The sequence below is a fragment of the Coenobita brevimanus genome, chromosome 50, assembly GCF_032717465.1.
Source record: "Coenobita brevimanus isolate Jiangsu-jjx chromosome 50, ASM3271746v2, whole genome shotgun sequence".
Taxonomy (NCBI): Eukaryota; Metazoa; Arthropoda; class Malacostraca; order Decapoda; family Coenobitidae; genus Coenobita; species Coenobita brevimanus.
Genome location: NC_137003.1, coordinates 18,558,306 through 18,570,572, shown reverse-complemented (window position 1 = coordinate 18,570,572; position 12,267 = coordinate 18,558,306). Strand labels below are relative to the sequence as shown.

The window sequence follows — 12,267 nt, the reverse complement described above, 5'->3', positions numbered from 1 at the left end:
GTACTGCAGGTAAGTAACAGTGACAGATCCATGAGATTTGTATTGACTACCAACAACTCAACAATGTAACCATCAAAGTCACCACAGTGCCAATAGTAGCCTTCTCTGACTACACACAACCTTTTTAGTTGTATACCAACATCTTGTTTGAAATAGGTGCCGTCCTCACCAAATTTCGGAAGGAAAAGAACATATCTTTGCTTGTACCACCAGGACCCTAAACCATTCTGAAGCAAGCTATGCAACTACAAAACGTGAATGCCTCAGAGTAGTCTGGGCTCTCAAGCACTTCTGGTCATACATCCTCAGGGCCCCACTCATGATCATGTGGCCATACATCCTCAGGGCCCCTTCAGCCCCTCTCCCGGTGACGACTTGAGCTGCCTGGAACCACTGTCTGACTCACTTCTTCATTTCTCCAACATTCGCGGCCTTTCCTCTAACTTTCGCTCAGTTGAGCACCACCTCTCCTCCTCTAAACCTCACCTTCTCTCTTTAACTGAGACTCAGCTGTCTAAGGCAACTGACAGCAAACCCTTTTCTGTATCCTCCTACTTTCTCTATACTAATTTCAAAGCCAAAGATCGATGTTGTGTATGTATATATGCAACGACTAATCTTGCTCTCGTGTTCCTGAACTCGATTCTTCTGAATTCTCTACACTCTGGCTTCGGCTTTCCTGTCATTCTCTGACTAAATATATCTGTGCTGTTTACTTATCTCCTAATTCCAAAGCGATGGCGTTTGCTTGGAATGTACTGTACAAAAAAAAAAAAATAAATAAAAAATTCTATGACTATCTTACTTCTACGATGGAACACATTCTATCCATTTCTCCTTTCTCTTAAATCTCCATTTTAGGAAATTTCAGTGTTCACCACCACCTTTGGTTCTCCTCTTCTTTCACTGATCCACCTGGTTAACAAGCCTACATCTTTTCTATCCTTAATGACCTAGAGCAGCTTGTACAGCATCCTACCCATATCCCTGACCACCTTGGGGAAAGCTCCAACATACTTGACCTCTTCCTTACACTAATCCTTCTGCTTACACTGTTAATCTTTTCTCTCTGTTGGGCTCCTCCGATCACAATCTTCTCACTTTAACCTGTCCTATCACTCCAGTACGGCCTATGGACTCTCCAAAGAAACGTCGTCTGTGGCACTTTGGAGCTGCGGATTGGGAGGCCCTCAGGCAGTACTTCTTTCATTTTCCCTGAAATGATTATTGCTTCCATGGCCGGGAGCCATCTGAGAGTGCCTTGCACATTACGGAGTTTATTCTCTTGGGCATGAAAGCATACATTCCTTTCTCCTATCCTTTGTCTAACGCAAGAAAGCCTTGGTTTAATCACGCTTCTTCTAATGATGTCCACAACAAGGAGAGGACCTACAAAAAGTACCAGAGCCAACCCACCCCTGAATCACATCATCTTTAAGTTTTGCCCGGAATCGTGCTAAGTTTGTTCTTTGCTCTGCTAAAAATAACTTCATCCGTGCTAAATGCTCTCAACTCTCCAACTTGAATTCTTCCCGCTCCTTCTGGCACCTTGCCAAAAATCTTTCTAACGACTTTACCTCATCATCCTTCCCTCCTCTTCTCTACTCTGATGGTTCTGTAGCTATTTCTTCTACTGATAAAGCAGATCTCTTCGCACAGACTTTCTCCTCCAATTCCACCTTAGACGATTCCGGTGCTGTTCCTCCATCACTTCCTGCCTCTGACTTCCTCATGGCTGACATTAAAATTTCTTCACCTTATGTATTTTCCGCCATCACAGGCCTCAATGCTAACAAGGCATATAGGCCTGATGGAGTCCCTCCTCTTGTTCTCAATAACTATGCTTCTGTGCTTACACCTTGCCTGGGCAAACTCTTTCACCTTTGTCTGTCATCTTGTACCTTTCCTTCTTGCTGGAAGCTTGCTCTCATTCAGCCAGTCCCAAAGAAGGGTGACCATTTCCAACCCTCTAACTATCGTCCAAATGATTTAACGTCCTGTATTTCAAAAAAGTTTTTGAGTCATTTCTCAATAGAAAAATTATAAGGCATCTTTCCTATCATAACCTTCTTAATGATCGTCAGTACGGGTTCCGTCAGGGACGCTCCACTGGCGATCTTCTCACCTAACTTTCAGACTCCTGGTCATCTTCCTTTCGGGACTTTGGCGAAAGCTTTGCCATTGCACTTGACATCTCAAAGGCTTTCGATCGAGTCTGGCATAAATCTTTAATTTTCAAACTGCCGTCTTACAGTTTCTATCCTTGTATCTGTGCCTTCATTGCTAGCTTCCTTTCTGGTCGTTCTATAGCCGCTGTTGTAGATGGCCATCATTCTTCTCTTAGATCTGTTAACAGTGGTGTTCCTCAGGGCTCTGTCCTATCACCAACTCTCTTCCTTTTATTCATCAATGACCTTCTAAGGGCTGTACATCTATCCCTATCAACTCATACGATGATGACTCCACCCTTCACCTTTCCATTCGGTTCCCGCAACGCCCATCTCAGCAGTTACTTCAACAAACAAGGGATGAGGCTATGGCACACCTAATGTCTGACTTGGCTCATATCTCTGACTGGGGTAAAAATAATCTTGTAGTTTTTAATGCATCTAAGACTCAGTTTTTACACCTATCAACCCGATAAAATCTTCCTCATGTATATCCACTAATGTTTAATAATATTCAGCTTAATCCTGCATCATCCTTGAACATGCTTGGGATTTCATTTACTCTGGACTTATCTTGGAATGATCATATTACATCTCTTGTAAAATCTGCTTCCAAGAGATTTGGTGTGCTATGCCGACTCAGTTCTTTCTTTACGTCTGCACAATTGTTGACTCCATACAGGGGTTTTATCCACCCCTGTGTGGAGTACAACTCTCATGTGTGGGGAGGCTTCCCACAGCTCTTCTCAATAGGGTGAAGTCAAAGGCTTTTCATGTCATTAACTCTCCTTCTCTTACTGACTCCCTTCAACCTCTGTCTCTTTGCAGCACTGTTGCATCTTTATCTCTTTTCTATCACTACTTTAATGGTCACTGCTCCTCTGAACTGTCTGCATGCATTCCTCCACCTCTACGACGGGCGTGTAGCACCCGTCTAGCAGCAAACTATCATCCCTTTTCTGTCCAAGTATCTAATGCAAGAGTTAACCGTTACTCCCAGTCCCTCATTTATCCAACAGGTCAACTCTGGAACTGTCTCCCTCTGTCTGTATTTCCTGCTGCCTATGATCTCCAATCTTTTAAACACAGTGTTCAGGCATCTGAAAATGATCGGATCTTGAATTTGACTCTCTCTTGTGTTTTGTTTTTCTCTTCAAGGGAACTGTTATTGCAGGCTCATGGCCTTTGGTTCCTTCTTCCTTGCATTAAAAAAATGATCATTGCCGAGATTGCAAACAACCAATGCTTTCCTAGTTAGATGACGAGAAACCCTCGAGGAATTCGACTGTACCAACACCGACACTTTGTCGAGGCTTCCACTTGAATTTGCCCACCAAACCACAGAAAACACACTGCTGCATTTCACAGAAATCATTGCTTGGAAACAAAAGAAAAACCCAACTGGATGTTAGCCAACACCTTCAAGGATTTTGAAGGCATAGGGGACCGCCTACACACCCTTTCAGGCCTCGTCGTCATCGACTCAACTGAGGTCGAAGGAGTAATGGTGAAGCCACACTCCAGCAAAGAGATCCACCAAGATCAACAAAAACTACCTCAGGTTTTTAAGGATGTCTACTGGACATCCCAAACATCAACCATGCGAGTCACTGAAGCCTGCAAAGCTTGCACGTTAGGAAAAGACATCTCCAGGACACCAGGACAAATCAGACATTTCATAGCCAGTAAATCATGGAAGCTGCCTGGAAGTTTGCTCTCATTCAGCCAGTCCCAAAGAAGGGTGACCATTCCCAACCCTCTAACTATCGTCCAATTGCTTTAACATCCTGTACCTCAAAAGTTTTTGAGTCTATTCTTAACAGAAAAATTTTAAAGCATCTTTCCAATCACAACCTTCTTTCTGATCGTCAGTATGGGTTCCGTCAGGGAGGCTCCACTGGCAATCTTCTCGCGTACCTTTCAGTCTCCTGGTCATCCTCTTTTTGGGACTTTGGCAAAAGCTTTCCCATCGCACTTGACATCTCAAAGGCTTTCGATCGAGTCTGACATAAATCTTAAATTTCCAAACTGCCCTCGTATGGTTTCTATCCCTCTATCTGTGCCTTCATCTACAGCTTCCTTTCTGGTCATTCTATAGCTGCTGCTGTAGACGGCCATCATTCTTCTCGTAGATTTATCAACAGTGGTGTTCCTCAGGGCTCTGTCCTATCACCAACTCTCTTCCTTTTATTGATCAATGATCTTCTGTGCTGTACAGACAACCCCATCCATTTGTACGCTGATGATTCCATCCTTCACCTTTCTATTCGGTTCCCGCAATGTCCATCCCAGCAGATACTTCAAAAAACAAGTGATGAGGCTGTGGCACACCTAATGTCTGACCTAGTTCATATCTCTGACTGGGGTAAAGGTAATCTTGTTTTTAATGCATCAAAGACTCAGTTTTTACACCTATCAACCCGACAAAAACTTCTACAGGAGTACCCACAAATTTTTAATAATATCCAGCTCAAGCCTGCATCATCCTTGAACATGCTTGGGGTTTCATTCACTCGGGATTTACTAGGAAAGATAATATTGCATCTCTTGTAATATCAGCTTCGAAGAGATTAGGTGTGCTAAGCCGACTCCGTACCTTCTTTACCCCTGCACAGTTGTTGACTTTTACATGGGTTTTATTTGCTCCTGTGTAGAGTACAACTCTCATGTGTGGGGAGCCTCCCTACATACAGCTCTTTTCAATAGGGTGAAGTCAAAGGCTTTCCATCTCATTAACTCTCCTCCTCTTACTGACTCCCATCAATCTCTGTCTCTTTGCTGCACTGTTGCCTCTTTATCTCTTTTCTATCGCTTCTTCCATGGTCACTGCTCCTCTAAACTGTCTGCTTTCATTCCTCCACGTCTCCGATGGTCACATAGCACCCATCGAGCCAGAAACTCTCAACCTTTTTTTGTCCAACTCTTTAATGCAAGAGTTAACCGTTACTCCCAGTCCTTCATTTATGCAACAGGTTAGCTCTGAACTTTCCCTCTGCCTGTATTTCCTAGTTCCTATGATCCTTAGTCTTTCAAATGCAGTATGTCCAGGCATCTCGAAATGAACAGATCTTGAGTTTGGCTGACTTTTGTATTGTTTTTGTTCATTTTCTTAGAAGGAATTGTTTGTGGGATCCTGGCCTTTGGTTCCTTCTTACTCGCATTAAAAAAAAAAAAAAACTTGTCTCCCAACCATCCATGAGGAAACTCCATTTACGAACGAAACCACTGGAGCCTCGCCAATCAACTCAGAACCAGGATAAGCACCTTCAAAACAGAATACTGGCCATGCCAAGTCATAATCGTATAATGGGGCATGAATATTTGCCCTAGACAAGACGGCATCACTCCCCATGAACGTGTTTTTGGCGAGTCCCTACTGCTATTTCCATTATGACATTTGGCCCAGCCACTTCCAACTGCACCAGCCACACAAAACCCACTATCCCACCTCAAGATCGGACTTTGTCAGATGCAGCACTGCCAAGACCTGCAGAAGGATGAATCTACACCCGACAATCCACACCAAGTGGGCCAGCAAGTCATGGTTGCTAGACTGCCCCCAAACCACAAACTCTAGACAAAGTTTCTATGTCCCTTCAAAATCACACTTGTGCTGAAATGATACCAAGTCATCATTGATTTTCATCGTGAAACCATGGCACGTCACACCTGACATTTCCATTGATATAACTCCATCAAAACCGACCAAACCAACACTGAGACCAACGAATCTCAAATCTGTTCTCCATCACCCCTGATCACCCACAGTCCTATCACCTACAACTCCAGTTCTCTAACCCCAGTCATTCAGCTATCACCAAATTCATTTTCCTCTCTTGCCCACCCCACCCATCAACTTCTCTTCCCTCTCATCACTACCCAACCCCACTCTCAGTCAGCCATCCGCAGCCCACCAAGCCTTACCCTCATCTTCATCATCCAACCCAACCACCCACAATCTCCTAACCATCAACCATACTCATCATCTACCTCACACGCAAATATCCCATCCCAACCCTCAGCCAACCCACCACCCTAAGCACTTCCCCTTGCCCCTGTCACCCATACTGCAACCATCACTACAAGCTCGCCCAACCTCATCTTCATCAAGCCCTAGATCATCAACCAGCTTCTCATCCTCATCCATACACCTGTCAAACAGAAGCTGCATTCCCATCATCATCAGATAAGGCCACCAATCCCTACCACTGTAATAAATATAGCCCTACATTATCATCAAAAGTTGCCACCCTGCAACCCACCTCCCATCCAATGCCAACTACAAACAAAATCCAACCCGCAACTCAGAAAAATCGAAAAACAACGCCACGAACTAGCACATATTCCATCCAGCCAGTCCTTATCCCAGCCCACCACACTCATTCCACTCCCACGTTTGCATCCACAGTGGATGACTTCAAGCCTAACCCTGGGTCAAAGGTCTTCATTTACCTCTTATCCACCATTGCAGCCACAACCTCTTCCACCATCTCATCTCTTCAGCCATACCCAACCCACACTTCCATGTACATCTGTTATGCCTTTTGGATCTCCAATGCCGGACACAAAAAAAAGAGTCCAGGGGCCTCATCTCCTACTACACTTACTCAAAACTCACGACCAAGCAAGGTCTCTCATCCTCGTCAGAGGCGTGAAGAGCAGACCAGACGAGAGGTCCAAGCATAGTACTATGCCTTGCGAGACTTCAAGCCAACCACAGTCACCAATGAAGAGAAAACGTTCGACCTCCAGTCACGAGGACGTGGCTTAAAATATGGCAAGGGTAGCAAGATGCTCGAGACGATGCACTCTACCACAGTCACCACTCCAGCTACCACAGAAAACCATTGCTGAGGAGATGGGAAGCAGTCTCACCCCACCACCAGGATCACCACCATATGAGCTTAGAAGCCAGAGGGACACGGGAACCGTGTACACACTACCACTACCCGCCCCTCTTGCCCTGAGCTGCAGCCCACCTGGTGTCGCGACCTGAGCCCCAATTACTGCAAACGGCCAGAGCTCTTCATTCCAGTACTGGCTTGATGCAAAAATAAGGAGAAGGCTCGATGCTTCCCTGACTCCTGCTTGGCTCGATGCATCATCACAAGAGAGTTGGCATGATGCGACTCCGTGGATTCACCAACTGATCTGGCCCAAAGCGGCTCAGCTAAGAAGAAGCCATGATGTCTCCATTCCCTAACTGAACTGTCCTGATGCAGTTCAGCCATGATGAAGCCACAACATCTCCATATCCTGGACTGGCTAATGCAAGACACCACGACCCAAGGAATGACCCCTCTCCCTGTGCTTCCCCTTCCATGCCCCTCAGTCCACTTCCCTACACCTGGAAAAGAGATCCTAATGATACAACTGTATGACTTTCTTCTACCATCTCTTTTGGGTCCCTTATAACTTCCCTGTGTGCCCACTCTGGTAAAAGTCCACACTAAAGTCTGTCATCTAGGTCCTTAGTGAAAACTAGATATCTGGTTTCCCCTTTCAGAATTAGAATCGCAATTTCTCCCTTTTGGCCTTTACCTTCCTGATATACTTTTAATATCCTACAGTACAGATGTAAACTCACCTCCCGGATCTCCCCCCTTTTCTCTGTATATAGACTTTGTGGCTACCTCCCTAATACACCTGACGTAGAGGTTCCTCGATGACCTCAGATGAAGACCCCATCTCCCGGAGTGACCAGTTACCTTGTAGGTCCTATATATCTTTGGCTTAATGTTATCAGTGTTGTATCTAGAGGATAAGGATAGTAATAAACCTGTTGTATCGCCATCCTGAATTTGTGTTCTCCCCTTGTACCACTGAAGTATAGCATAAGTGTGTATTGTGTTCCTTCCTGTTTAGAAGAATCCATAGAAGCCAGGTTCTGTTATGCATAACATTTGCATTTCCCATTTTTCCTCTGTTACATCCAATCAAAAGCAATCTTTCGCACTTATCACACTTGTCCAAACATTCTTTAGCATTCTCTGCAGCTTTTCTCATACTCTATCCGGCCATACATGCATACCATTCTCCATACTAGTATTCCTTGTTTCTTTCTTAGTATGCAATCATTAATGTAACTGAACCATATACCCTGACATTTAGACTCAGCTAACTTATACCCTGGTGACGTCAGCAGCTCCGGCAGGTGTCATGGTGCGTGACAGTGGTGGTGTTGAGTGACGACCCAACCTTCCTCGCTGCCTTTGCCGAGTGGTCCCTCAAGGGTCGTCTCCTGGTGTGGTCGACGAGGCTCCTGGTGGTCACTCACCTGGCCAGGGAGACCCTTAGGGCTTTACTTGCCTCTCACTGGACCTTCTCCATGAACAACGCCATGGCACTGAACATTGATCAGACACTGAGAGACAAAAGGTAAAAGTAATTTTATTAGATTAAGATAATAGAAGGATTGTGGCTGGTGGATGAAGAGTAACATGTTATACAAAAGTGCATTTAAAAGAAAACAGATGGTTTACGAGGAAGTAAGTCTGGTATCTGGTTGTGAATGAAGGGAAACTTGATGTAGGAAAGGAATTTAAATACCAATGTACATTAATAGAAAAGAATTATGTATGTGCCATGGATTCAGAGAGTGGTGTAGCTCAAGAAAGAAAGGTGGTATGCAGGCTTCTGTATGTAATAGATGCTTAAAAGTAAAGGCTGTAAAATCATTCCACAAAAGTACTTTAGTCCCGACATTAATAAATGGGAGTGTGATTCTGGCATGGCGTGAGTGTAAAAATTCTAAACTGAGAATAATGGGACTGGAATTGCTAGAAAACGTGTATGTGCCGTGTTGAAAATTAACACAGATTCGAGAAAGATGTCAAATACCAATGGTGAAAAAGTAGAAGGAAATGTACGGTACCTCAGTGGTAGGGCAATACAGTAGAGAGCATATGGATGTGGATAACATGATTGGTTACAGTAGAACCGTGCTGGTATGTCAAATCCACTCTTATTTGAAGATGTACCCAGTGGACTACAGGGTGAAGGTGCCCACCTTATGCAGTCTACCGTCCCCATTTCGAGGAACAGGGAGATGACACTTCTATTTGTATAACCTGGCAACTTAGCCTCCACCACGTGACATCATCCCTTTCAAGGTAAAGAGAAAGGTATATGAACATGTCTGTAGGTGGAAAGTGGAATGCTAGAAGACACAGATGGATAGATCTGACAAATGAATGTGTATTATCAGAAATTAGGTAACTGAAAAAACAAACAAACAAACAAAAACTGTTGGGATTGAGTTTCATGGATTAATTCTGCACTCAAAAATACATGACAGCGGTTGTATTGGTGAAGTTAGGAATTCCTTTGTACCAACTGCAATTATGGCACCATCACACACGATCTTGAAATATAATACAAACAAAATATGGCTGTATACCAAAAGTGCTAGTAGGGGTGGTGGCTAAATCGGTAGAGAGGAGGCCTGCAGTCCTAATGGACCCAGGATCGAATCCTGGCTAGGGCAGGGAACAGTTTAAGGATTTGAATTTCCTAAAAAGCAGACTTTCCTGATCAACCAGATGACCTGCCGACATGTCGTAAAAATACCCCCGCTAATACCAATACGCCAATCCTGTATAAGTCAGCCCTAGCATGTATTCAATATGGATGGTGGGTGTTAACGCCGAAGTGGTGACATGTGGAGGTGTAGGAGGACTACTGGGCCTTGGGATAGGTCACTGCTCCTGAGAAATAGGTCCTGAAGCCTTTGCCCAGTGTCGGACACGTAAAAAAAAAAAATAAATAAAGCCAGTATGTGATACATATATGGGACGTTTACAACTTTGCCACAATTTCAGTTCAGAGATGGCAGGGTGGACAGGAGTATCTGTCCTCAAATTATACTATGTTTCAGTTTAGTGGGTAACCAAATATCTATCCCAAGGGAGTGTCTGAAATATGATTATGACTATAATATACACAGAAATGTGTGGAGATAATTTTGCCAGTGTGGTAGAGACAGTTTCCCCGAGTATCCTACATGATAATTCTATATTTATGTTTTCATATGCTACCACATCCCGTCTCTTTCGTGGGAGTTAGCTATGTGATGAGTGTAATTAACTGCCATTTGAAGTTCCTTTTTCCAATATTAAAGAGTACTTGAAGCTCAGAATAAGACCAGAATTAAGAAGTGACATTCCGATGAACTTAACCCCCCCCCCATCCCGACGTTATCTGGACAGTGGTACGCCCCAGTCTCGACATTTTTGGACCTTTTTTTTTTTTTTTTTTTTTTGCTCAAACATCCGCTTTTGGGGACAAACATCGAAAATTCATAGAGAAATCGCTCAGCTGAGGTTTAAAATACTCGATCCAGGTAGGAGTACCTCCTTACCTTACAGGGTTTTCTATCAGGCTGGCTGCAAAGAAAACGAGTTCTATGGGAGGATACCTATTCCACACCACTCATAAACGGTATTTATTTATTTATTTGGTACGAATTTATATGTAGTATGAGAGTATATTGGTTTTCAAACGGTAATATAGGCATTATAAGCATTGTTTCACTCACTAACTCATCACCATTCCTGACCTGTTTTTGCCACATTACCTGATCATCATTTCTGACTGTTTCTTCCTCTAATGTTTGTCCTCCACATTGTCATCGATTGGGGAATCACTCTGGCCCTGAATTTCATACCGTGGCATGACATGGCTTTACTGGCCAGGTCACTGATAACAGGTGATTTGCTGAGAAAAGGTCATACAGGGGGGGGGAGGAGGTCATGCTGAATAAGGCATTGTCCCTGCCTGGCATCTTATAGAGGAAGGTGTCCCGTGTATACGTGCCCAAAATCACTCGCGAAAATTGAAAATTGTGCAAATTAGGGACCTTGCAATGTTGCCGCATTAATTTACATCTCCAGGATATGAGTGCACATCATGTGAGGACGTGAATTCACGTCTCCTGGACAGGGCGGGTTAAAAAGCTAGTTTTGTTCTTATTATTTTCGGGTAAAGGGAGAGGAAAAAAAAAAAAACTTTTGGTCAGCCTAGATTCTGCTGAAATTAAAAAAAAAAAAATGTGCATAATACATATATATATATATATATATATATATATATATATATATATATATATATATATATATATATATATATATATATATATGAAGCCTCTGTGGTACACTGGCAGAGTGTGCGTTTCATACACGGGTGACCCAGGGTTCACGCCCCGCCAGGGTAATAAATTTTGGGAGTGTTCACCCGGCCACGTACTGCATTGGCGGACACAAGGGGTGCTGTGGTTGAACCAGTGTCACTTACTATAAAGTATGCTTGCACCCACTCGGCTTGCGTGGGCTGATTACACTTGGTTCACAAACTACACCCACATCCAAAGCCACTATAATTACACTTGCAAGCACTTCTCACCTTACATACAATCTCTACTAGACAACCTAAGCTACTTGGTAAAGATACATATGCTGTATCGTCCCGACTTCGGCTGGGATAGGCCGGTCGTGCAGTGGATACTCAAACAGCTGCTGCTGCTGATATATATATATATATATATATATATATATATATATATATATATATATATATATATATATATATATATATATATTATTAAGGATCGCTAATCGTTATTAACTTTACACAAGTCGTACAAAACACGATATATATATATATATATATATATATATATATATATATATATATATATATATATATATATATATATTATTAAGGATCGCTAATCGTTATTAACTTTACACAAGTCGTACAAAACACGATATATATATATATATATATATATATATATATATATATATATATATATATATATATATATATATATATATTACTAAGGATCGCTAATCGTTATTAACTTTACACAAGTCGTACAAAACACGAACTTCTCATGATATCGTGACTCAGTCGTGTTTCATATCTGTATGGACATCGGCAGATGTCGTCCATTCATACATAACGTGATCCAAACTCACAAGACGGTAACCCCTTGGATGGTGGGACGGCTCATTCTGCGGGTGTGGGAGATGCTGCCTCAAGAAACTATAGTCGCGGCGCACGACTCTGAGGTTGTCATTATCGTACCCTGGCAACCTAC

General features: G+C 43.0%; 1 protein-coding gene across 1 annotated transcript in view; it reads left to right on the top strand.

Moving 5' to 3' along the window:
* The first annotated feature begins 3,573 nt into the window (after positions 1-3,573).
* Positions 3,574-12,267, top strand: part of LOC145399688 (ionotropic receptor 21a-like) — a 32,117-nt gene continuing 23,423 nt past the window's right edge. The window contains exons 1-3 of the mRNA XM_080272235.1: positions 3,574-3,729; positions 5,575-5,694; positions 8,311-8,546. Of these exons, the coding sequence (XP_080128361.1) occupies positions 3,574-3,729; positions 5,575-5,694; positions 8,311-8,546 (512 nt within the window). The remainder of the gene's footprint in view (positions 3,730-5,574; positions 5,695-8,310; positions 8,547-12,267) is intronic.